Below are 26,438 nucleotides of genomic sequence, written 5' to 3' on the forward strand. Positions count from 1 at the left end.
GTAAGGGTTTTGCCTAAAAAGCCCAATAGTGCCTCTCTGCCAGTCCTGCGATTTGGTCTCTCTCAGGAAAATGCATTATTAAAATATGAACATGCAAATACTGTAAATAATGCTGAACTGTTCTACTGATTCACAAAGCTTTAAAATGCAAGAACAGTACCATTGAAATCAAAGATTTTAGCAGCTTGAAAAGCACTAAATATTTTAAACATGCAGTTTGTATATATATATGATGCTTAATCTGGTCCTTTTTAGTCATCAAGCATGTCTTGAATGATTCACTGTATTTGTGGTAAAGAGAAACATGACTACAACTGCTGGGCGTCTGCCTCTGTGTAATTAATGCATCAGAACACCAGGGGGCAGCAGAGATTTATTTTATAGCTTTATAGTCATTCTCGAAAGTCGAGCGGGGAAAATACCCAGAGATCCGAGTAGTGCTGTAAATAATACTGAATTTCCTGTTCAGAGATAAGGGCTGTTTATTTTGTGTTGTTTATATTATGGCTGTGTATAATTATGGGATATACATATATATATATATATATATATATATATATATATATATATATATATATATATATATATATATGTAAACTTTAATAATAATATAATAATAGAAACATTGTAAAAAGAACACAGATAGTAAATGTTTATAAAATAGAGAAAAACCATCGCAAATATGCTTACCAGTCCAGGGCACATAATAATAAATACAGCAACAACAACAATAATACTAATAATTACCCCTAACCCTAACATTATTATTATTATTATTATTATTATTATTATTATTATTATTATCATCAGTAGTAGTAGTACTATAACACATGACCTATACAGTGTATATACACTACAGGTCTATAGTTCTCGTGCAAGAAAGTGTTTTTTCTTCCTCTTCTTCTTTTTCTTCTTCGTTATTATTATTATTATTATTATTATTATTATTATTATCAGTAGTAGTATAAGGCATGACCTATACAGTGTATATACACTACAGGTCAATAGTTCTCATGCAAGAAAGTGTTTTCTTCTTCTTCTTCCCAACTTACCGAGAACTTACGCAACACATCTTGTTTATCAACAAATGTTTTGGCCCCCACAATCACATGAACTCTTACCAGCTGAACTCCCTCTGTGACCTCTGGTGACCCCTTACGTGTTTTATGGCTATGAATTTATTTTTACAAATTTGAATTCAATTCTAAAATACAAACTACATTTACATTTACATTTACATTTACGGCATTTGGCAGACTACAAACTAAATATGATTCAGAACATTACAATATTTTTAAAAATATAAATCAATATTTATATTAATTAAATGTTAATATAAATATTAACATTTAATTAATATTTAACACCCACCCACACACACACACACACACACCCATTGACCTATTGACCCTCTTCATCATGAACAGATTAAATAATGGCTGGTAATCAGCTGGGTCCACAGTGCGCATGCGCGTGTTGACCGGCGTTGGAATGTTGCGCATGCGCAGTGCGGGTCGGACGAGCGCTTGCGTAGTGACAGATGATAACGAGCGAGCGGCGCACTGTTTCTCACAGCAGCCTGGTGTAGCGCAGGAGGGGAGAAAGAATGACTCTTTGCAAAACAAGCTACATTTTGGGGCTGTTAGGAATTATCATTTTACTCTCGGAGACGCGACAGGTGAGTTCTGTGCCTCGTATAGGTTTTATTTCGCTGTTGGAGATAGTAAGTCAGCAGGCTCGGTTGATAAAACTAGTTTGCAGTTTGCTTGGGACAGCTCGCTTTATTAGCTTTACTAGCTTCACTAGCTGCTTGTGTGAAATATTAGTATGAGTGACGATTTCTGAGGTTTCTGTTTATATATAGACAATATAAATTAGATGCATTTTCTAATGTACCGCTATGAGTAAGAACTACCCAGTCTTAGCTAGTGTTAGCTTTTTGGGGTATGGGTTAAAGGTGTTAAAGGTGTAATACCCGATTTTTTTTAAAAATTCCTTACATGTATAAATAACCTGGAAGATGTTTAGAAGATAATAAAAAACTGGTTTAAGCCATGACCTCAACCCAAGTCTACTAAGTGGCTGAGAAAAGCCGTTTGGAAAACTTTGGAAAAATTCCGGCCCGGAATATTGTTTGTGTTTGGATGGGCCTCCTGTCAGTGATTTTACAGACACACTGCAGGCCAGTGGAGGTCCTGAGGGCAGGCATTTGTGAACATGGGTGAGAGTGGGCCATGGGCTCAAGGAGGGGAAAAAAAAAAAAATCAATCCCAACTACGTAACTGTTAAAGACCTAATCCTGATTTAAAAAAAAAAAAAAAAAAAAGGACTAATCTTATCAAATGCACCTTTAAAGCAAGTGAGTTTGTATTTAGTTTTGGGTAAGTAGTACAGTTTGGTACTGGGTCCCAAAAAAACAACCAGATGTTATATAAAGTGTGTGTATAAATATATACACACATACATATACATACATACATACATACATACATGTATATATGTGTGTGTGTGTGTGTGTGTGTGTGTGTATATTTATATATAATCAGTGTATTATTCTAATCTGCTTTTGTAGACGTTTTGCTGCTTGCGTGTTGTTAATTTGCTTACTATCCAAACCACATTACCATCACCATCAGTGCACTTGTTTTCCATCAGCATTGTGAATTCATTAACTAAAGCTGTGGACTATTCTTCCTTGTTTCCTTTCTTTCTGGATAAATGCTCCCCAACCCAAATTAGTCACCAAACGTGTCAAATTGGGTGGAGATCCTCTCACTGACATCCACGCTGAAGCCGGCTTGGGATTTCATCATTCACTGACTCAGCTCACAGAGCGACGCTTTGTCAGTGACACATCATTCTTATCCAGACTTGTTGTGAATTTGTGCTTTCGAGAGCAAATCTTGCACGCAAAAAAAAAAAGCTGACACACCCAGTGTCACTTTGAACTAGGATTATATGATTGACAGACTGTCATGTTTGACAGAAACGTGTTCACACGTGTGGGGATCTTTCCCTGAAGCTGTGAACATCTCAGCCTGTTAGCAGCTACTATCCTGTTCACACTAGCAAAAATCCTCACCGTATCACCAAGGACAGACATTTTAATCTGTTTAGCTGGAGCGTCTGCTATGCAATTCTCTGTTTAAGTTGTTACTATAGCAACAATGATGCATCCAATAACAAAGTACCTTATTTTCATATGACAGCATGTCCTGGAGAATGTTATTCCGCATATAACACTGCGGTTTAATTTCTACATGAACAACACGTCGTGCTTGTTAATGCTTTAGAGTTAGATTTAATGTTGTGGAACGTCTGAGAAACAAGTTAGTTCCTGTTCTCACCTACGTTTTAGCTGTGATAAACAGTCATTTCCTCACCAGCCTCTCTCTCTCTCAAAAAAAAAAAAATGCAGCCTGTCATTTTACCAAGAACCCGGAAAACATAAACGCCTCTGTCCTGAAGTTTCCTGAAAACTTCGACTTTTTAAGCGCTTACAACCGAGACTCCTTCTATAAACGTTAAATAAATGTCTCCTAACAAAAAAATAAAAAAAAATCACCACATCAACGATTACAACTTTTACTTTGTTTTTAAAACTGTTTATTATTAGTCTTAGATAATGTGGAGCATCGGCTGTACAAGTCCCTGCGTATGAGCTTATACTATAGAAACAATAACATATTAGAACGAAGCGCATTAATATTAACCTGTTGTTCATGTTACGGCCAGAACTACTCACTGAGCCGTGCTGTTATAGGAAAATAACACCTACACACCTACTGACCAGTCAGGCTAGAGTATTCCACCACAATGTGGTATAACCTACTTTAACATACACTCTGACTTTTCATATCAGAGTGGCAAGATACTGAATTCCTGTGAGGTGTACAGGAAAAAATATATATACATAAATATATACTGCAGTTTGCACTTTTGTGATTACTGCATTCATTTTAAAACTGAATAATCATTCCAATCTTTCCAGACTTTAGCGGGAGTCGTCCTGAAACAGTGCACATTTTGGTAACATTCTCTTGATAGCAAGTTCTCCTCAGTTTCTGTGACTGTGGTGAAGTCGACGTGGTTAAAGTAGTGGAAAACATGAGATGACAGAAACGTTTTCAGCGACTGCCAACACTTTCTGCGTAAATGTCTGGTCACATGTCAAAGGCTGAGCTCATGCAAAACTCGGCAAATTCAAAACCTCTTCTCTAGCTGAGTCAGCTCCAGACCATGAGCTTCAGGAGTGTCACTTCTCCTAACGTGTTGTGTCTAAAAGCCAGTTTTGTTAAATGTAAAAGGAAATCAGCTCAAGGCATGTCAGATTCACAGTGTTGATTGTTCAAACACGTTATGTTGTCAGACCATTCGTAGAAAGCGAGACAGGATGAACTGAGACGGAGAGCAAGTTGTACAAATTCAGGCTTTCCCAAACCAAGCGAGGTTTCGGGAGCGTGTTGGGCAGGAAGCTGCATGAATGGTGAAACCGCTCAAGAATGCACCCTGCTCAAGTTTCAGTACGTCTCAGATGTAGGGCTGGGCAGCATGGTGACATAATATCCATCTCCTGATCTTACGTCACAACACACTTTTCTGGACTTGTATCTTTAATTGTTTTTTAAAACATGCACTACTACCGTTTTGCCGGAATATATATCATGTCCTCGAGAATGTACAAGGCTAAAGAAGGAAATACATGTCGGTCTTTGCCCTCCCGTTTGCTTCTGAGGTCAGGAATTGAACATCACATGCTCGCCAGATACTATTTCATCAGGCCAGCTTTCTCTTTCAAAATAAGAATCACATGGAAGGATGAGTTGAAAGCAGTGTGTGAAAACAGATGATCTGTGTTTTTTTTGTATGATTCGAGTACCAAGAGTTTTAACCTCGCTTTTGTATATACAGTGAGGGAAAATAAGTATTCGCACAATTTTTTTGATATTTAGTACACTTACAGCACATATATCCACTTTAAATTTACACACAATGTCTTTTGACTCTGTACTTATAAACATGAACAATAATGTAACGTATGTATTCATACGCATAAACAAATATGTTTTAAAAAGATATTTAGACATCACAAATGATCAACATAAGGGTCCCTGGAGGACTAGTGGTTAGGCCTCGGTGCTCTCACTGCCACGGCTTGGGTTCGATTCCTGGCCAGTTGCACGTGACAGTGCACTCCTAGGGCCGGTACCAAGCCCGGGAAAAAAAGATGGGGAAGGTTGCGTGTGTATGCGTAAGTATGCGGACCAATGATCCGCTGTGGCGACCCTTAACAGGAGCAGCTGAAAGAACAACAGTTAAAACATACCCAACATAAGTACTTTGTTGCAAAGCCGTTGTTGACAGTTCTGGCTTCAAGACGTCTACGGTAAAAAAATGAGCTTTTCGCAGCATTGTGGTCGTTATTAGCTGGCGTAACAGTTCCGGGAAACCACAGTGAGGAGATAGAACAGATCCTGTAGATCTAATTGGTGTTCATCTCTCCTATAACACATAATAGTGCTTCATCTAGTGCGTCTTCCTGCTGTGACACTGTTTGTATGGTTTTAATAGCATGCATGTAGGTCTATGCTATAGATTTAAGGATGCACTACAACAGCCAGTATTTATATTTGAAAAATTGCTGATAATAAAACAATAATCGTGTGGAAAATTTCCTGATTATTGTTACGTGAAAAAGGTATCGATTCCAAGTCTGATTTCTTGGTCAGTGATATTAAATTCTGCCGGTACATCGCTTCATTCATGTTTCCTTTGCTGACGTGTAATGCTCCAGTATTGCAGTATTTGCAGAGATGCAGCTCCATATCATGATGCTCCCACCACCGTGCTTCACTGTGGGTATGATGTACTTGAGATCTACACATAACTCTTCTTTCTCCAAACATGACAAGCTGAATTTACTGCCAAAGAGTTTTATTTTTTTAATCTGATCAGAGTTTATTGTTCCAGAAGAGCTCTGATTTTAGATGTGCATCTTTTTCTTCTTTGTCCCTGAGAACTTTCGGAAGCTCCTCCACTTTCACCGTGATTGTGTGAAATCTTCCCAAACAACGACACCAGATGCAATTTGCCTGAGGACATTTTTTTTTTTTTTGGGCGTGTATATGAGATGTTGTGTGTGTGCACTGGAAAAAATTTTTTAATAACAAAAACAAGTGTCCAAGTATTTATTTCCCCTTACTGTAAATTTGTGAAGCTCGAGTTCTACTTCTAAAGGTTATCTTCCGCAATCTCTTTAGGGGCTTTCACACGTTGTTAACATGGGCGTTAAACATGTGTAGCTGAACTCCTCTAAAATGACCTTGTGACAAGCACAAATCTGCATAAACATATGCTAACTATAAATATAAGAATTTAAAAAGAGGAACTGAAAACAAAAAACAGACACGTCTAGGTGTGTCATAAAGCTGTCATAGAGCTGTGGACCTACAAAAAACAAAAAACAACACACAAACACACTTTGCCTCTGCATGATACTTCTGTACTTTTGGTTCTTTTTTTCAGCTCTCAAATCTCCACAAGTGTCCTGTCTATTCCGCATCTACAGCATAAACAGTGTGTATTAATACATCGTCTAAACTACGGACGGGCGATATGACAAATATATCACGATACTCTGAGACATTTCTACGACACAAGATGTGCATCGCAGTATGTCGATTTGCTAACAGAACTGCCTGCAAATCGGTAGTGTTGCATTTGCATAAAAATTTGGGGAACAAAAAAACCCAAACAAGTCTGAGTTTAATAATAACTTATTTAGTGAAAAGGAGGAGGAGATGAAAAACTGAACAAATTTTACAATTTTAAAGACGCATGAAATTCAAGAGTTTGTAATTATTTAAAAATCCTGTAACACAATACCTGCGACGTCTCAGAAGACTGTATTGTGTTATAATTTATTACAATATCAATATTATATCATCATATTGTCCACCTCTATGGCACGATACTTCTTTTGAAAAAAATTCGTTTATTTCTAACATTTTTTTGATGTGATGTTCTTGTACTGAACCTTTAAAATTGTAAAATGTTTCCTTTTTTAAAATCATTTTAATGTAATTTATTTTTCTAAACATTGTAGACATTTTTTGAGCAACACTCCTGTTAGCAAACTTGCATATAATGATGCGTATTGTATATCGTAGAAAATCGTATGTATGCTGTAGAATGCCTTCATGTGTGATGTGATATTTTTGTCATTTTCGGTTTCCCAAAGGAACAAAAGTAGTTTGTAAACTCCAATTCTGTAGCTTAAATGAGTTTTAAAGGTAAACTACATTCTGTCTTTCAAGGATAAAAACAAACTGTATGGTGCAATGTAGTACTTTTTTTTTCTAAAAGTGAATTGTATTTGAGCCTGACTCATCTTGTGCTGCGTGACTATGGATACTTCTGTTTTATCCTTATGATCTGTTTTTATCCTTGAAATAACGAGAAGACCTTTTACTTTGTTCTTTGCCCCCCCCCAGGCCGAGGCGCAGCATTGTATCTGGTATGGAGAATGCGGCAACTCGACTCTCCTCCCAGATAAGAAGTACAACTGTAACTACACAGGACCTCCTAAACCCCTACCTAAAGACGGACAAGACCTCTTACTGGTATTTAACATCTTTTTTCATCATTCTTTTTAGCAGCAGCAGCAAAATAATAGAGAAAATGGCAGCCAAGTGAATGTTAGACAGCTGATTTGTAGAAGGGATTATATTAAGCATATACTTTATTTACTCATGAAATATCTCATTAAATAAAATATCAAAAGTATTTTACAAACTCATCAAGCTGGGTTTTCACATTTGCCACGCACGATAGCAGCACTTCCCGACTGCACAGGTAGTAATATTATTACGCTTTCCTGAAATGGTGGAAATACTCTTTTAAGAGCTCTTTTTTAAGCTGTCAGTTCTGAGAATATTAAATCTTTTATCATGATTTTTTTTTTTTTAATGGAAAAATCATGTGCTAAATCATTTATTTGAAAAAATCACTAACCTACTGGGCTCTTAGTTTGGTAAAATACGTAGTAGCTGTTTTATATTAAGTAGTGATTTTTGTCTGTGTTATCTTTTATCTCTAGCTGTCTCATTCCTCGATATCCACTAGGGTTTTTTTTTTTTTTTTTTTTTTTTTTTTTTTTTTTTAACGATTTTCTTGTTAGCAGCGTTGGCATCCCTGGATTAGCTTAGGTATCCAGGTGTGCTTGTGTCTTGCACACTGTTCTGGCTTATATCTTCCAGAAAATACGGTACTGAAGTGAATAGTCATGAGGAAAACGCTAAGCTGTTACTTTCAGTATTTCTGAATTTAATCAGTGAGTAATTTTAAGAAATTCCGATTCAGTAGCAGTTTTCACTGTTTTTTTTTTTTTTTTTTTTTTTCTTTTTCAAAGCAGGTTGTCTTTGCTGACTTTTATGTTCTTGTGTGCAGGAACTTTGTCCAGGTTTGGTCTACGGTAACCAGAGCGTCTGCTGTGACACCCAGCAACTGCGTACACTGAAAGGCAACATCCAGATACCTTTACAATACCTGTCCAGGTTTGGATACATTCTCCCACATTAAAGAACTGACCGTATTGACCTATGTTCATCTGAACCGATCCTTTGCTGGCGAGAATGTCTTTATGATGACCTCATGACCTGTTCATGAGCTTTAGTAACAGATTTCTGTCCTTTGTGCCAACAGCCAACCACTAAAGTGAATTGTTTTTCATCCATGTCAGGTGTCCAGCATGTTTCTTCAACTTCATGACCCTGTTCTGCGAGCTGACCTGCAGCCCCCGGCAGAGCGAGTTCCTCAACGCCACCCAGTTCTCAGTCAACCCCGTCGACAACAGCACCAACGTAGTCGAGCTCTCGTACTACATCAGCCAGGACTTCGCTAACGGTGCGTAATCGGGGGTTTGTCTGAAATGTGCTAAGAGTGGCTAGTGGGTTTAACATGCAAGCAGTATTTGTTTGGAATAATTAATACTGTTCAATTAATGCTATTCAGAATATAAACATCACAATAGTTAATGTAAATACAACCACTGAGACACACTGAGCATCTCTAAGAGAGAAGGTGTATTAATTAGTATATGAATGTTTAAGCTAATTGGACAATCTTTTCTTTTTTTTAATTCAGCTATGTACAATGCGTGCAAGGACGTAGAAGCTCCGTCCAGCAATGTGAAGGCTCTTAGTTTGCTGTGTGGCCGAGACGCCAGTGCCTGCACCCCCACCAACTGGATCCAGTACATGTTTGACACCAACAACGGCCAGGTTCCCTTTGCCATCGATCCCGTGTTCTCAGGTACACACATGTCACGGTTTAATGAAACTAGTGATTGATCTCGAGGAAGCGTTAGAAGTCGACTTGATTTACTTTATGATTGGTTTTATATAATGAACCAGGTTAGGATATCTTTTGGAATTTTTCTAGCCTGGTGAAGTTGGGTAACGTTCTGTTTGTTGGTCATCTCCAGGTAATCCGCCCTCTGGAATGACCTTCATGAATAACCACACGTTTGGCTGCACCGAGTCTCTGGACGACGGCTCAGCGCCGTGCTCGTGTCAGGACTGCAGTGCAGCTTGTGGGCCCTCGCCCGTCCCTCCACCCAGCCCTCTGCCATGGACCATTTTGGGCTACGATGCCATGTGCTTCATCATGTGGGTCTCGTACGCGGCCTTTCTTCTCGTCTTCTTCGGCATGCTGAGTTTAGTGTGGTGCTTCAGGTAAGAACAAACACGGGTCAGGTCACTATGCGTCTTAGTGATAAACATGAACTGGATCAGAGCTCAACTCTGATGCTGATTCCATTCTCAGTTTTTAATAAAGTGTTAAACAAATACATGTGGCTTCACCACTGAGGTGTTTTAGTATGTCAGAAATGCAGAACAGTGTCTTGACAGACAACAAACACCAAACCATGCTGATTCATCTTTGAGTTTTCCAGTCACATGGGAGGGGAAAAAAAAAAAAAAATCTCTGCCCACAAACATTCCTACTGAAAAGCACCTCTGGTAACAGATGACAACATGTCTTGTAAAGTCAGCCTAATCCTTTCATTTCTTTTTCCCTTTTTAGAAAAAGGGACATCACGTCGGAGTATGGCCCCATCCAAGACAGCAACGAGCCTCTTTCTCTGAACAAGGACCCTGCCAGATCATCCAGTAAGAACCAACCTATGTCACTAAGCATGTTTCCATCCAAGAGATAATACATGAATGTTTTATACCACAGTCATGTTGAATTCTTGTGTTTGGTTGGTCAGAAAAAGTTGATTAATTATCTTTAACAGCAGCTCTGACAGTAGTTCAGCTGCACGGCAAATCGGCGGTTTATATTAATGTGCCTGTTCTAATACTTTACCGTTTCTATAGTAACAGCTAATTAACAGGGAATGTATGGCATTTGTTCCACATAATATAAAACTAATAATAAACAAATCTTAAAAAACATGTAGATACGCAATTGTCGATAGGTGAAGTTTTCAGTAATGAGTCTCCAGTGTCAGCCAGTCAGTACGTTTTTCACCGCAGAACTAGCTAGTTTATTATGTATTTATTTTTTAATTTTTTTGTCCTGATAACGTCAGGACTGAGAAACTTAGGCTAGTGAGGGAATGACGGTTTATAGCTGCTATAACATAAGTGATCACATGAACTTCACAGACACTCTAAATCAAATACAGCTATAAACACATAAAAAAAAATACGGCATGTTTAGTAATAAGTAAAAAGTATAATCGTTGGCAAATTGCTGTGAAGGAGTAAAACACTTCAGGACATTCTTTTATAAGAAAATAATTTACTTCATGTCGGGCTGCATCGTAAAACTGTCGTTGATTATTTTCCTATAACAAAATGCCCAGAAGTGTTTTACTCCATACTTGGCTGATTCTGTCCTTACCTCTCATGAATGGAAAGGAAAAATCCAGACAAATGAAATCATAAATAATTTGCAACATACGCGAACATCTTGATAGAATCATGCCAAATTAACGTAATTTTTTCCAGGTTAAACACCAAAAAACTGAGAGAGAAGATTCTCAACTCAGCCATTCAGTCTGTGTGTTCAGATCCATGAGAAATCGAATAAACCCTTTATTTTATTACAGGTGAAGTGACGTGTTGTGAGTCTCTAGGTGAGCGCTTTGAGAATTTCCTCCGTAATGTCTTCAGCTGCTGGGGTTCGTTCTGTGTGCGCTGTCCCCTGCTGGTGATCTTAGTGAGCATCGTGCTGGTGGTGATCTGCTGCATGGGTTTGAGGCACATGCGCATCACCACCGACCCGGTGGACCTGTGGTCGGCCCCTCACAGCCGCGCCAGGCAGGAGAAACAGTACTTCGACGAGCACTTCGGCCCGTTCTTCCGCACTGAGCAGCTCATCATCACCACACCATGGACCAACTGGTTCACGTTTGAGTCCACCACCGGGGGTGATATCCCCTTTGCGCCCATCCTGAACATATCTCTGCTCCATCAGGTGAGGGAACCGGCGGGCTGAATATAATTTATCCTGCATATCCCTTACATAACAGATGTGTGGCTTTGTAAGTCGCAGCTTATCAAAACTCCTCTTAGTTTGCTCTTGAATATGACAAAGGGCGTGTTGTGACATGGAGAGTGTCAGCAGATCTTGCGCCTCCATGCCTGTGCTTAGCGTTCTTATCTTTTCCCACCAAGATTCTAGATCTCCAGATTGCCATTGAGCAACTGGAGGCAGACTTTAATGGAGAGAAGGTTACCCTGAAGGATATCTGCATATCTCCTCTGGCTCCCTACAACAACAACTGCACCATTCTGAGCGTGCTCAATTACTTCCAGAACAGCCATGAAGTTTTGGATCACATCTGGCGTGATGAGTTTTATGTGTACTTTGATTATCACACGCACTTCATGTACTGTGTAAGGTATGCTGTTTTTTTTAAAACATTTTTTAAAAATCTGTTGTGTTTAAATACATTAAAGGTGCAAAAGTCAGTTTGTTTTTTAAATTTCTTACTTGGACAAATAACCTAGAAGATATTGAGAACGTGTGGACCTTGAGTGATTGGCTTCAAATCTTTTTATTGGGGATGAGTTACTGCGATTTTATATGCAGATTCCTGTGTCAAGTTTAAAATTAATTATTTATTTCAAATGCACACGCAAGTGTTAGTGTGTGTCTGTGGTAGCTGATGCGCTGCATTGGCTGAGCTGCATTACTGGGAGATTCAGCACAAATCACGCTTAGGTGTTCTTTCAGCATTGTCATTTTGTCATTTTTAGCTCTCTTTGCCTTTTATGGAGTTTTGTGGGTGTCGCTACATGTTAATTGGCTGTGCCATAATAATTTATGCCATACTTTGTAATTTATGGCTGATAGGCATTCCCAAAACTTTTAATCTGGGAGGAATTGTTACTTCAGTTGTATGTTTTTATAAACATACAGACAACTTTATTAATAATTGATAACGAGGCCCAGTGTACAGTGCGATACGGTGTGATAAAATATTTCTGCTGTTACTATGAATGCAGATACTTTTCCTTTGTTTAATTTCTTCAACCTCTGCACTTGCTCTAGTTCCCCGGTAGCCCTGGACGATACAGGGCATTTCCACGACCCCTGCATGGGCACTTTTGGTGGTCCTGTCTTCCCTTGGCTGGTCCTCGGAGGCTATGAAGGTCGGCAACTGTTTTTGTCTTTCCTTTTATCTTTCTTAATTTGGATGATTTCATATTGTGAAATTATTTAGAGTATGTAAAATGCAGATACAATCTACCCACCTATGCAGTACTGTCTTGTTTACCGTTAAGAAAGCTAATACTTACAACTACATACTTTTATCATATTTTCCCTCTTTAGGAACAGCGTACAACAATGCCACTGCTCTAGTGATCACCTTCCCTATCAATAACTCCCTCAACGTCACAGAAAAGCTGGGCAGAGCTCTCGCTTGGGAGAAAGAGTGAGCATTTTAACAGTATAATCTGTGCACAATACATGTTCTGTACCTTTTTTTAAATTTTTTTTTTAATTTTTATATTTTTTATTTATTTATTTATTTTTATAATGAGACTCTTAAAGTCAGACAAAATGTTTTCTGTATTAAATACTACAGATTAAAGTTGCAATAGTGTTTTTTGGAAGATATTATTATAGAACATGGTTAAAAAAAAAATAAATTATTTGGTTTAAGCCAAACCTCAGCACAAGTGTGCTAAGTGGCTGAGAAAATCCGTTCGAGAAAACTGACTTCTAGTCCGTAAGCAGTCGAGGATTTAAAGGTCTTGTTCATCAGTTGCTCTCGTGATTTGAACATGCAGCTGTAGCCACTGAACTGTAACCACATTCCCCTTGTTCCTCTTTTTTTATTTTTTTCTCAGATTCGTCAGCTTTTTGAAAAACTACAGCAACCCCGACCTCATCATCTCCTTCAACTCGGAGCGCAGCATCGAGGATGAGATCAATCGGGAAAGCAACAGTGACATCACCACCGTACTGATCAGCTACGCCACCATGTTTGTCTACATCTCCCTGGCTCTGGGACACATCAGGAGCTTCCGTACCCTGCTGGTGAGTTTGTGTAGCTGGTCACGGAATTTCCTGATGACTACTGTCAGAGCTGCTGTTACAGAAAATTAATCAACAATTTCTGACATTTGACTTGTTTTCATGTGGTTTTTCAGGTGGATTCGAAGATCTCTCTGGGTATAGCGGGCATCCTGATCGTCCTCAGCTCAGTCGCCTGCTCTCTGGGCATCTTCAGCTACGTCGGCATTCCCCTCACCCTCATCGTCATCGAGGTCATCCCCTTCCTTGTGCTGGCCGTGGGAGTGGACAACATCTTCATCATCGTGCAGACCTTCCAGGTCAGTGCCCTGTGTAGCCACGTAGATAGCTTCTAGGTCACTGTTTAAACAGAATGATAAGATAAGAGTTGTGTTCTGAGCTTGCTGTTTTTTCAATAAAACGGACTGCTCTTTATCAAGGGGAGAAAAAGTCATATGCTTTTGCAGCTATAATAGGTGTTGGAGAAGTACAGCTATTGTAGGTCTCATTCACACAACTTTTGGGTTTCTCTTCTTTTTTTTTTTTTTGGCTGTATACCTAAAATTATATCCGAGAGCTGCAGTACTATATCATTTTTATTGTGGTTATTTTGGATTTAAAGGGAAGTCATTTCTTCACCACCACAAGTGTGAAAGTCTACAAAAATTCACTTTCTTTCACTACTGAGTGCGTGTGTTGGTGCGTGTGTTGGTGCGTGTGTTGGTGCGTGTGTTGGTGCGTGTGTTGGTGCGTGTGTTGGTGCGTGTGTTGGTGCGTGTGTTGGTGCGTGTGTTGGTGCGGACTTTTCATGAAATAGACATAGCCCACTTTTCAACTTATTTTTAATAGTGACTGAAAATAATTTGGATTTTGCAATACCTTCACTTGCACTGTGAAACTTTTTACTTGCAGAGTGATCAGTAAAGCAAACATGGAGATTCTGCAGCTTGTAACTGTTGCTGTGTGTCATGTGCACAGTATGTGTATGATGTGTGTGTCTGTGTTTGTGTGTGTTTTATGTTTTAAAAAGCGTAGTTTTCTTGTCTGCATGGTCGTCTTTCGGATTGATGTTGTACAGATACTCGTGTTTGTAACACAGCTTTTTTTTTTTTTTTTTTTTCCTCCAATGAGAAGCTCGGCTGCTTTCATGCATACCTCTGTCATTTTTCTTTATTTACATCTTTCATTTACTTTTTCACAGCCTCAATTTATCTAATCTATTAACTAATATAGATTGCTACATTCTTTTTTGAGTCATGCTGAAAGAAAGGGGGAAAAACATGACCAGTACACTTCAACTCACACTTTTTTTGTTTTGGCCTGAAACTCGATCATGAGGCAAGAAATTAAAGTTTGCTCACGTTCCAATGTTTTCCGCGCACCCCGAAACCCCCACTGACTCGCACATGTATAGCATGTTTAATTTATTCCCATAATAAAACCAAAAAATAGCATTTGACCTTTACGATGACACCTACATCATAAGATGGTGGTGAACCCTTCCTCTGTTGCGTTTCACCAGTATATGAATCATAAGCATAAATGCGCTGATTAGTTGTGAAATAATTTTTTTTGTTGCTTTATTGACGTCAGTAGCAAGAGCGTGGTGACTCTGGTCGTTAACCTGGCTGTGTTTTCTCTTCCTCTTTTCGTAAAAACAGAGAGATGAGCGGCTGGAGCATGAGGAGCTGCATCAACAGATAGGCCGTATCCTGGGAGACGTTGCCCCCAGCATGTTCCTGTCCTCCCTCTCAGAGACTGTCGCATTTTTCTTAGGTGAGGACCAAGTTTCAGAACCTGCATTTGGTTTGGCCCAGCTTACGAGTGGTAGCTCAGTGGTTAAGACGTTGGACTACTGATCAGAAGGTCATGAGTTCAATCCCCAGCACCACCAAGCTGCCACTGCTGGGCCCTTGAGCAAGGCCCTTAACACTCAACTGCTCAGTTGTATAAAATGAGATAAATGTAATTCGCTCTGTATAAGGGCGTCTGCCAAATGCCGTAAATGTAAACATAAATAGTTTTAAATACCGTTTGGAGTAATGAAGCGGGTCATTTACACTCTCAGTTCTTTCATTCATGTTAATTCCTTCCTTCCAAAATGTAATCAGTTCTATAAAATCTGATGAACTAGAAAATCTATTTACACACGTTTAAAAAATCCTTTTCCAGTTACAGGTACTTAATTTTTGTAATCAGATCACAGGTGCTAGTTCATGCAGTGCCGATCTGTGTGTGTGCAGTTTTACGGAAATGTGTGCAGGCCGCACTCTTTTTTTTTTTTTTTTTTTTTTTTTTTTTTTTTTCCTTCACCCGATTCGCTTTCTTTCTGTGCAGGAGCTCTGTCCCACATGCCGGCCGTGAGGACGTTCTCGCTCTTTGCTGGCTTGGCTGTCTTTATTGACTTCCTGTTGCAGATCAGCTGCTTTGTCTCCTTGCTTGGTCTGGATGTCAAGAGGCAAGAGGTGAGAATCTCGGTGATGCAGTATAGAAATGCAGCCACCTTGTAGCTCCAAAAAAAAAGTCTGGTAATTATCTATAGTCAATAACAATGTTTATATAATTAAGGTTTTGACATTAGAAGTGATTATTTCTTCTCCATGCTTTATTTTTATGCATTTAATGCTTCCAAGTACTATTATTACAATCATCTCTTTCTCCAGTGGTGTATTTGGAGCAGAAGTTAATTGAGTCAATAGTGATGGAGTAAGTTGCAGTACACATGTCTGTTTGGGTCGATACAATATAGAATTACTCATGAAGGTATCAGACTGAAATGCAGAGACCCCTTCCTGCTCTCTCATCTGGATGAGTCTAATTGAATTTGTCTGCTGGTTGCTCCAAAGCCAAGCTTGAACGACTTGTGTCTGCTTGCCGTGAATCGAGTGGCTTTGATTGGATACATGCCAATGCTCTGAGCAGTCATGGGTTTGCTGGACACTCTGTACCATCGCGATGTGTGATGTGTGATTTGTTCTGTGGATCCCTGGCTCGGCGTTCAGAGCTATGGTGGCCCGTGGTTCTGCGGCCATACGAGCTGCATGAACCATGCTGCCGTCGGCCATCTCTGGGACTTTGATCACAGCATTCAGCTTTTGAGCTTTGCAAACCAGTCTTTTTTTTGTTTTATCAGAGAAATCGGCTGGACATCCTGTGCTGCATCAAGCTGCCTGACAGGCAGGAAGAGAATACCGAAGACGGTATCCTCTATCGCTTCTTTAAGAAAATCTACGCTCCCTTTATTCTGAAGGACTGCGTGCGCCCTCTGGTGGTAAGTCTAATATGGCATCGATTGACCCATCCCAGGAAGGCAGGATAATTTTGTAGTACTTCATATATCCTATGTATATATGCACTACATACGCACTGTATAGGTTTATTAGAAAAGCTTAGTTTTATACTAAAAGCTGGTAATATGTTTGTAAGGTTTGCTTCATATTTTCAAGGTTGCTGTGTTTGTGGGAATGCTCTCGTTCAGCATAGCAGTCATTGACAAAGTAGACATTGGACTCGACCAACAGCTGTCCATGCCTGATGTGAGTCTTAAAATTCTTATCATGATTAACTCTTCCACCTTGGAGAAGAATATAGCACTGTTTACGTACATGTGTTTGAGTGGGTGCACACTCTGCTTTGCTGGCATGTTGTGCAGGACTCGTTTGTGTTGTACTACTTCGGGAACCTGACTAAATACCTGCATACGGGTCCTCCTGTCTACTTCGTGGTGAAGGACGGTCACGATTACCGCACCTCGGAGGGACAGAACCAAGTGTGTGGTGGCGTGGGCTGCAACAATAACTCGCTCATCCAGCAAATCTACACGGCATCACTCATGAGTGACTAGTAAGTGACCCTGACTCTTCAATGCTTAATCGTCAGTTCATAACGAGCAACACATGACATTTAAGCCCTTTTTTATTTTCCCCTAAGCCCAAAAGTAGTGGATCAGCAAAGAGGTGCTGCTTCTTTAGTTTTGCACTGAATGTAGTGTTTAGCCTGTGCCAGCTGCATGCCTACATTATCACACACTGTCCTAAAAGGATGTGGTTTATAAAGGCCTGATGACAGCGGATGTGTAAGCTTCTGAAGCTTTTTTGAGAGGTGTGTTGCATACATGCCAGTTACACTTCCACTTCTACAAGTATTTTAATCCACACCAGGTGCATTAGTTGGGAGTAAAACACGAGTTTTCCCCATTCACATGTATGAGTAACACCCACAGGAATCCTTTATCACACAATCACTTTATACACTATGAACTAAAATCATTATTTAGTCCTGATTGCTGTGTAACTAAAGGCTGGACAGTATGTTTATATGATGGTGACACTACCAGAAAAGAGAGAAGCGTACATGTTTCATTTCCTCCACTGTCTCATGTCATGTTTTTCTTGAGATGTGTTGTAATTACAGCTAGCCATCTTCGGCTGTACCCATCCCCCATTTTTCATTCACTTGGCTGTGCATTTCAGTGTTGGATTTCTTCATAAAAATGAAGCAAGCTGCCATGCAGAACCAATGACTGTATAACTGAGTGGACAAAATAGCTCCATGTACTCTCACTGTGTGGTTTTAAAAATTGGAGGCAGAGCCTGCTCAGTAGATACAGCCAGTCGGACAGTGGGTTGATGGATAGTGTACTCATTCATGTCTGGAGTGTGTGTGCAAGGTGGCGCATCGAATAACACGGAGTGGCAAGTACAGCATAATTAATATGTAAAATGCTAAATTTTGGTCGTATAATTCTCACAAATATCAGTTTTTACCATTGTCAAGAAAAGATTTTAGAGCTTTGAGTGTTGTGCTACCATTTGCTACGTAGCTGACATTATTCATCATTTTAAACAAGGTAACGTGAGTGTAAGTATCTAATGTACCACCTGAAAATATGCTTGTTGTATTTACAGTCAGTATGACAGTTTTTGAGGAAAAAAAATCACTGCTCTCCATGATTTTCATCTAACCCTGACACATGTAGGAAGTTACCCATCCGAATGGAGAAGTGCGTTTTTATATATTCCATTCGTTCAGCCTGTGGACTTCATTTCAAAAGGAGTGACTTGCTTATTATGAATGATCAACATAATGGGAAAAACTGCAAAGAATTCCGTGCTGAGGGTCTGTTAGAACAGTTTACAGCAGAACAAGACATGGCTTTGCTACAGAACTGTCAAAGCTGTCAACAAGGTGTGTGTGCATTCATAAGACTCGACTGTCATTTCTAGCCCAACCCACAACTGCCAATCACCTCATCAACCACCCCTTTATAGTTATCCCCGCATTTATCATAAGGATAACTATCAAGGTTAGCTGAAGTTGTAAAAACGACAGACTGCTATTCCCGATAATTATTTGTGGAACTGTAATTTAAAATGTAAGTTTGGGTCTTTTCAGATTAACTAACGTGTAAATGGGCGGGGTTAGAAATTGTACTGCAGCCAGCCACTAAAGGGCCTCAGAGACACGTTTAAAGACAGCCTGAAGTCAAAACTGACCTTTTGTTCCTTCTTGGCTCGTGTGCTTCTTAGATTGTGCAATTTGAACTAAGCGACTTTTTTCACTTAATGGCCTATGACTTTTGAACGTCTCGGTTTAAAAAAAAAAAAAAAAAAAAAAGGAACCAATCAGCAATGTGTCTAAATGTCAGCTTTTCAGAAGCCAGTCATATTCTGCTGGATGAAACTTGGAAATATGTCACAGTATGAGGGGAAAAAATGCATTCACATTTCTGTTTAACATTGTCTTTAAGGCAAGTGCATGATTGGGGGCATGTAGTTGTACCAAGTACTTTAGTTAAACTGAAGAAGCAGACCTCAAAGTTCTCTTGGCTGATACACTACAGTTGGGACAATGTTAAATCTGGCAGACATTTCAGTAGTTTTTTCACAAATTTGTCCATCAAGGCCAGTGTATTGATGATAACACCAATGTGAATGGGGATAAAGTTAACGTTAAAGTTAACCCTGCTGACTTCTCTATCGTAACAGCTCTAAGATAAGCACGACCCCCTCCTCGTGGTTAGACGACTACTTTGACTGGGTGAAACCGCAGTCGTCCTGCTGCCGATACTACAACTCTACTGGAGAATTCTGCAACGCCTCAGGTAAACGATTAGCCACAGAGTCAACACGCCTCTGGGATGTAGCTGCCAGAGGTCGTAACGAGAAACTGAACCCGTGTGGTTATTGGATTCTTTGCTGTGTACTTCACGTATTGTATTTTTGAGAAGCTCACAATGGGACAATGCTCTTAATTTCATCTCCTCAGAGCTTAAATCTGTAAGATTTTTGAATTTAGTAGTTATTTCTTCTTATCCACTGCATGGATTAAGCTCGCTGACCAAGTGCCAAGTCAGTACGCGTTTAAAGAGATGTTATGGCACCCCAGCCCTTATAAATGCCTATTAAGTACTGTACCTAAATAATATATCGGTGCTATACTGACAAACTAGTATGCAGTTTGGGACACAACATTGAGGATATTAGTATCTGCTACATCAGTATTACAGAAGCATTTTGAGACATAAGTGTGATTGTCACAGAAGCTCTCAGTAGCTCTGGCATAATCTTGTGTCTATGGCTCCAAACGTCTTCAACACTGATAAACGCCAGCTAGCCCACTAACTCTAGCTAGCTAACTAAAATAAAGAACAGAGAACAAAACTATAGCCTCTAGTCTTTCCCAGTGTGTTCTCTGTGTATTTTATTATCGAACGTGTAAATATTGCTCTCTAGCTGGTCAAAAACATTACACACGAGCTGGTTACTAGCTAAAACACAGAGCAATAAACACACTCTCTGAGATGAACAGATGTCCCGGATGACTCCCTCTCAGCTGACATAGCCAAGTCTGAAATACAAAAATACACACACAAACACCTCCCGTTAGTCACTAGCATGAGATCTCTAGCTAAACAACTGACTAATGATGCAAATTCCACAATAAGGTTAAATCTATTTGTTCAAAATAGAGAACAAAATAATGCCTTACCTGTTTAGCAAGAAGAAAAGGCTGAAAGTCCCTTCTGAATCTTTTTCCTCTTTTTATATTATAATAATATCAGACTCTGTGATTAACTGTCTGTTTTTGTGTAAACTGACTTCTTTCGTGTCTAAATTTGGGCATGGTGACATTTAACTGTCATGGTTGTTTGCATTGTTGCATATTTGCTAAGTTGCTGTTTATATTGATGCCTGTGTGTGTGTGTGTGTGTGTGTGTGTGTGTGTGTGTGTGTTGCAGTGGTGGATCCCTCCTGTGTGCACTGCAGGCCTTCGACTCCCAGTGGCAAATTGAGACCTAATGGCACTGACTTCATGAGGTTCCTGCCAATGTTCCTGTCTGATAACCCCAACGTCAAGTGCGGGAAAGGGTCAGTAAGACTTTAGTGAAGACACAAAGGAGCATACGGTTAAAATTTCAGACTGGAGTGTTCGTGTATAAATGGTGTGTATTGTTGGCAATGGGTACACTGTGTCACACTCCGACTACTGATATTTAAATCTATGAATCTTACGAAATATCCAGATGAGAGCTCCATGATAGATGTCCAGACAACCTCTGGTTATTACCACCGTGATCACAAGGGGAAAATTACAGTTTTTACACTTTAATGGCTTATACATTGAAATGACTGACCCATAAAATCAAGTTTTATAAGATTCGTGAAGACCTGTTTGAGTTTGAAGTGAGCATTAATATCCCCGCTGTCCTCCTGTAGAGGTCATGCTGCGTACAGCACTGCTGTAGTGCTGAAGGACAACAACACCAATGTGGGCGCCACCCATTTCATGAGCTACCACACCATCCTCAAGACGTCTGCGGATAACATCAACGCCATGAAGATGGCCCGAGAGCTGGCCAAAAACATCTCGCTCTCCATGGGGCTGGAGAACAAGACGCACGGTGTCTTTCCTTACAGGTACATGCAGTCACGAAAGTACGAATTAAGAGAGTCTGTCTTCTGAGAAGTGTGTTTGTCCAGGGACCATTTAGTGACACAAGCTTAAAAGGTGCAATAGTCGATTTGATTTTTTTTTTTTTTTTTTTTTTTTGATTTGCTACTTGTACAAATAACCTAGAAGATACTTGGAAGATGATCAGAAATATTAGTTTAAGCCATGACCTCAGCACAAGTGAACTGAGAGGCTGAGAAAATCCGTTTGGAAAACTGACTTCCGGTCCGGAATGCTTGTTTGTGTTTGGACGGGACTCCTGTCAGTCGTTTTTGTAGAAACTCAGCAGGATACTGTAAATCCTGGGGGTGGAGCTTTGTGAACATGGGTGGGAAAGGGCTCAAGGAGAAACAAAAAAAGGTTTCCACCTGTCTGCTGATGTATAAATATATTCGATGTTCAATATTCAAAATATTCATTGTTAAAATAGTGATGGATGTTAGTGTTTCTAAAGAATTTAACTGGATTGTGAGCCTACATGTTTGACCCATTAATATAATTATAGATCTCTGTATTGGCTTCACATTGTGGCTTGTTAAAACTCGGATTTTGGCTAGAATTCGTTCAAGAGTTCTGCAGAAACGGAACATTTCAGAGATTTGCACTTTCAAAACATGTTTTTTTTTTTCAGAAATGCTGTTCAAAGTTAAAAGGTCTTCCTTGATGACCCGTTTCTTCTGAGAGTCATAAAATTTGCACAAGAACTGACATGATGTTCTTTCCATATAACCTGCGTGGTGTTATAAAACATCAGCCGTTTCCTCACCGTTTTAGTGGGAGGCCATAAAAAAAAAAAAAAAAAACAAGAAGTGCATCTTGTTCTGTATTTGGCAACAGGTTTGGCATTAGGATGTTTTCTTTATCCTTTTCAAGTTTCAAGTTTAATTTATTTATATAGCACCATTTACAACAGCAGCAGCTGACCAATGTGCTTTACAGCATAAAATAAAATAAGTAGTAAATAAAACATAAAGTTAATAAATAAAATCACAACTAAAAACCTAATTACATCAATAACTCTATTTTAAAATATAACAAAATATAAGAAATAAAACCAGGATTGCCATCAATTCAAAAACAGAGATGTAACATCAAGGTACATTGAAAGCGATGGAGAAGTAATGTGTTTTGAGTAGAGATGTAAAGTAGGAGCAGATCTAACATGAACTGGTAAGCTATTCCAGAGTTTAGGGCCTAAAACAGCAAAGGCACGTTCCCAACTTTTCTTTAATTTAACTCTAGGTACAGTGAGCACTCTAAGACTACCAGATCTAAGAGCTCGAGCAGGGTTATGCAAGGAAAGCAGTTCAGATAAATATGAGGGAGCTAAATTGTTTAAGGACTTAAAAACAAAAACAAGGATTTTAAACTCCACTCTAAACCGCACAGGCAGCCAATGCAGAGAAGCTAGGACAGGAGTGGTATGGGTGAATTTATGAAGGCCCATTAAGAGTCTTGCTGATGCATTTTGGACCAACTGGAGACGGGCCAGGGTAGCGGCATTTATTCCACCATACAGTGAGTTACAGTAATCTAAGCGTGATGATATAAAAACATGAATTACTCTCTCAAAGTCCTGAAAAGAGAGGAAAGGCTTGATTTTAGAGAGAAGACGGAGATGGAAGAAGCAGGATTTAACCACAGAATTTACTTGACTGTCAAGTTTCAACTCACTGTCAAGCAACACGCCTAAGTTTTTAACAAGGGTTTTGGCTTGGGATGTGACAAAGTGATTACTGAGATATTTTAAGGGAAAGCCACTAAGGGGACCAAAAAATATAATTTCGGTTTTCTTTTCATTAAGGTTGAGAAAACTTGATGACATCCAGATTTTAATATCCTTCATACAAGCCAACAAAGTATCAGAAGTGTTGCTATCAGAGCGTTTAAGTGGCAAATAAATCTGGGTATGATCAGCGTAGCAGTGAAATGAAACACCATGTTTCCTAAAGATGGAGCCCAAAGGGAGCATATACAGGGAAAAAAGTGTTGGAGCAAGTATTGATCCCTGCGGGACCCCCCCATGGGAGGTTAGCAGCTGGTGACATGTGGGTGCCTAGACGAACTGAGAGCCTCCGCAAAAAAAACCAAAAAAAAACAAGTATGCTTGACTGTTTCAGTTATGATACGGCTGTGTGTCACGTAATATAAGGGTGGAAGATATAGCAAAAAAAATAAGAAGAATGGACTGGAAAGCACTGGAACTGAAATAGTTTTTAGAAAACACACTCGGTATGCTCAGAAAAGTGTCAGGATCCTGGACGTTTATTGCACACCCTTTATTGTATTTATTAATTTATTGCATTTCTGGGTAAATAAATGAATATAAAAACTATTCCGTGCACCTCATTTTAGTGAAAACTCTAACAAAGTATGATTCCCCCTCCTCTCTGTTTTTCCTCCCTGCCTCTGCAGTGTGTTCTACGTGTTCTACGAGCAGTACCTCACCATCGCCCACGACACGGCGTTGAACCTGGGCGTGTCCCTGGCAGCCATCTTTGTGGTCAGCGCCGTGCTGCTGGGCTTTGAGCTGTGCTCGGCCGTGCTCGTCTCGCTCACCATCGCCATGATCCTGGTCAACATGTTCGGTGTCATGTGGCTGTGGGGCATCAGCCTCAATGCGGTGTCACTCGTTAACTTAGTCATGGTGAGTTATTTATTTATTTATTTCTGGGTGCTGACAGTGCTTTAAAGCATAAGGTAGAATATTGTTCCTGCCCGGTACAGACTAAAGGATTGTCAGAACAACCTTTTGTTTAAAATTGCTAGCATTAGTAGAAGTGGTGACATGTTTAATGTTTTGCATAGTGTTCAGTATAATGTAATTCATCCGTTAAAGCTAACACCTGTTGGATGGGTGACTCTGATGATATAGACAGTGCTGAATTCACTTTTTTACTGTTTAAAGCAGAGACTTTCTCAGTACTAGGTTCATGTCTCTTCATTAGAGGCCACCACCATACCCGGAGCTCTACATGCTACACTAGACGGGTTAGCTAATTTAGCTCATGTTATTTATTAACAAAATTGTGCTTGCTGTGGTATAAAGTACTGGACATCATCTGGATAGTCTTTATGCATATTCATAGATACGGGTATTCCTTATAAGGATGAAGATATTTCTATGATATTTTAGTGGTTGTTAAAAGAAAATAAGCAATTTTAGTCAGTGTGGTTTAAAGTGACACGTGTAGGGATAACTTAATGCTTTGGTTACTAATAAAGAATGAAAACTAGTACAGATTAGTTACTGTTTTGCAAATATGGACAGTTTAGCTGGTTGGTTGAGTGAGAGGGATTATATTATTATATTTGGCTTTTAAACAGTATTTAGTATGTGCATTTAAACTTCTCTCTCTCTCTCTCTCTCTCTCTCTCTCTCTCTCTCTCTCTCTCTCTCCCTCTCTCTCTGTGTGTGTGTGTGTGCGTGTGTTATTTAGAGCTGTGGTATTTCGGTGGAGTTCTGCAGCCATATCGTGAGGGCGTTCTCCATCAGTACTAAGGCTACACGGGTGGAGAGAGCTGAAGAGGCCCTGGCACACATGGGCAGCTCTGTGAGTACCTCTTACATGTAAACTTAATCATTTCATAGGAGAAATTCCTCTAATTCCTGTCAAGTTGTTATTCCTCTTTTATCATGGGAATTATTGATTATTGTGGGAAAATGCTTTTGAAAAAGCAGTGTGTGTGTGTGTGTGTGCGTGTCAAACGGGCGTCCTCTTTCCGTAGGTGTTCAGTGGCATCACCTTAACGAAGTTTGGCGGGATCGTCGTCCTGGCTTTCTCCAAGTCCCAGATCTTCCAGGTCTTCTACTTCCGCATGTATTTAGCCATAGTGCTTCTGGGAGCGGCTCACGGTCTCATCTTCCTACCAGTGCTCCTGAGTTACGCAGGTACGACACCTCCTGTCTGTCATCTCCTGCTGTTTTTTTCACTGAACTGTCATGAATGATAAACTGTTATAAGCAAATCCATTAGCTTTTATAGCGTATATTCTAGTTCGCTAAAGATGTCATCTTACCAGCTTGTCATGTTCCCGAGAAACCACACAAAGCGTAAATTCTTGAGGATTGATGATGTAGCAAAACTTACAGCTTTATCTCTGACTGGTACAAATCTCTGACACTGGAGACTACTTCCATAAATACTAAACAAACATTTCCTCACAGAAAACTTCACCATAGCAGCTTTTTATTTATTTTTTTTAAACTATAGACACAATGTTGTATTGGAGTCTTGTGGTATAAGTTAGAGAGAGACACGAGTATATTTTGATCTCTAACGTTCTCGTCCGCAGGTCCGTCTGTTAATAAAGCTAAGGTCTTGGCAGCACGCAGCAGGTTCACCGGGACGGAGCGTGAATATCTACTCGCCAATTGACAGCACTGAGGAAGCTGAAACATCAATCCACAAGGGACTATGTGGGTACAGCAGCTTGTCACAAACACACTAACACACGCACACATCTCGACTAAGAGACCCTAACTCAGGATCCCTGCTAGGGAGAACCCAAAAAAAAAAAAAACCTCACAAAAAAAACAAAACAAAAAAAAAACAGTTTGTGTGATTTATGGGAAATTTTTCCACTTTGGGATTCTGCTTTCGTCGATCCTTGCAACGGATGAACCAGGACCCATGACTAAATCTGTGTTCAAGCTATTTTTATAACACAGAATTACACATACATGCAATATTTTATATAACAAGAAGCAACTGAAACTGAAACGTGTGCCTGATCTCACGGTTTATTTATTTTGTGTCCACATTTATGATTTGTCAGTCTAATTTCATTAAGGGGATATGTATTATTCTGTCCGCTCTAACATGAATAGTCATTTGGCTATGAGAATTTTTTAATGAAGCCTCATTTTGATGCTTTAAATCACACTGCACGTAAAAAAAAAAAAAAAAAGTGAACTACAGCACCAGTGTTTAATTGGTTTAATTTAT

At 39.5% G+C, this 26,438-nt stretch overlaps 1 protein-coding gene across 1 annotated transcript; it reads left to right on the top strand.

Moving 5' to 3' along the window:
• Positions 1–1,492: 1,492 nt before the first annotated feature.
• Positions 1,493–26,438, top strand: npc1 (Niemann-Pick disease, type C1). The gene is made up of 25 exons (XM_026946215.3): positions 1,493–1,678; positions 7,494–7,622; positions 8,449–8,555; positions 8,741–8,904; positions 9,145–9,312; positions 9,485–9,734; positions 10,087–10,172; positions 11,120–11,487; positions 11,688–11,914; positions 12,568–12,668; positions 12,850–12,952; positions 13,371–13,560; positions 13,674–13,856; positions 15,198–15,312; positions 15,874–16,001; positions 16,670–16,807; positions 16,983–17,072; positions 17,189–17,379; positions 19,524–19,639; positions 20,777–20,906; positions 21,255–21,455; positions 23,905–24,136; positions 24,930–25,043; positions 25,219–25,381; positions 25,786–26,438. The coding sequence occupies exons 1-25, from the start codon at positions 1,607–1,609 to the stop codon at positions 25,866–25,868; spliced, it is 3,849 nt and encodes a 1,282-aa protein (XP_026802016.3). The 5' UTR covers positions 1,493–1,606; the 3' UTR covers positions 25,869–26,438.

Source organism: Pangasianodon hypophthalmus, chromosome 21, assembly GCF_027358585.1.
Source record: "Pangasianodon hypophthalmus isolate fPanHyp1 chromosome 21, fPanHyp1.pri, whole genome shotgun sequence".
NCBI classification, from domain to species: Eukaryota; Metazoa; Chordata; class Actinopteri; order Siluriformes; family Pangasiidae; genus Pangasianodon; species Pangasianodon hypophthalmus.

Coding starts and splice junctions, on each gene's coding strand:
- npc1 (XM_026946215.3), top strand. CDS start 1,607: ATGACTCTTTGCAAAACAAGCTACATTTTGGGGCTGTTAGGAATTATC. Junction 9,735..10,086: donor AGTTTAGTGTGGTGCTTCAG/GTAAGAACAAAC, acceptor TTCCCTTTTTAG/AAAAAGGGACATCACGTCGG. Junction 25,382..25,785: donor AGTGCTCCTGAGTTACGCAG/GTACGACACCTC, acceptor TCTCGTCCGCAG/GTCCGTCTGTTAATAAAGCT.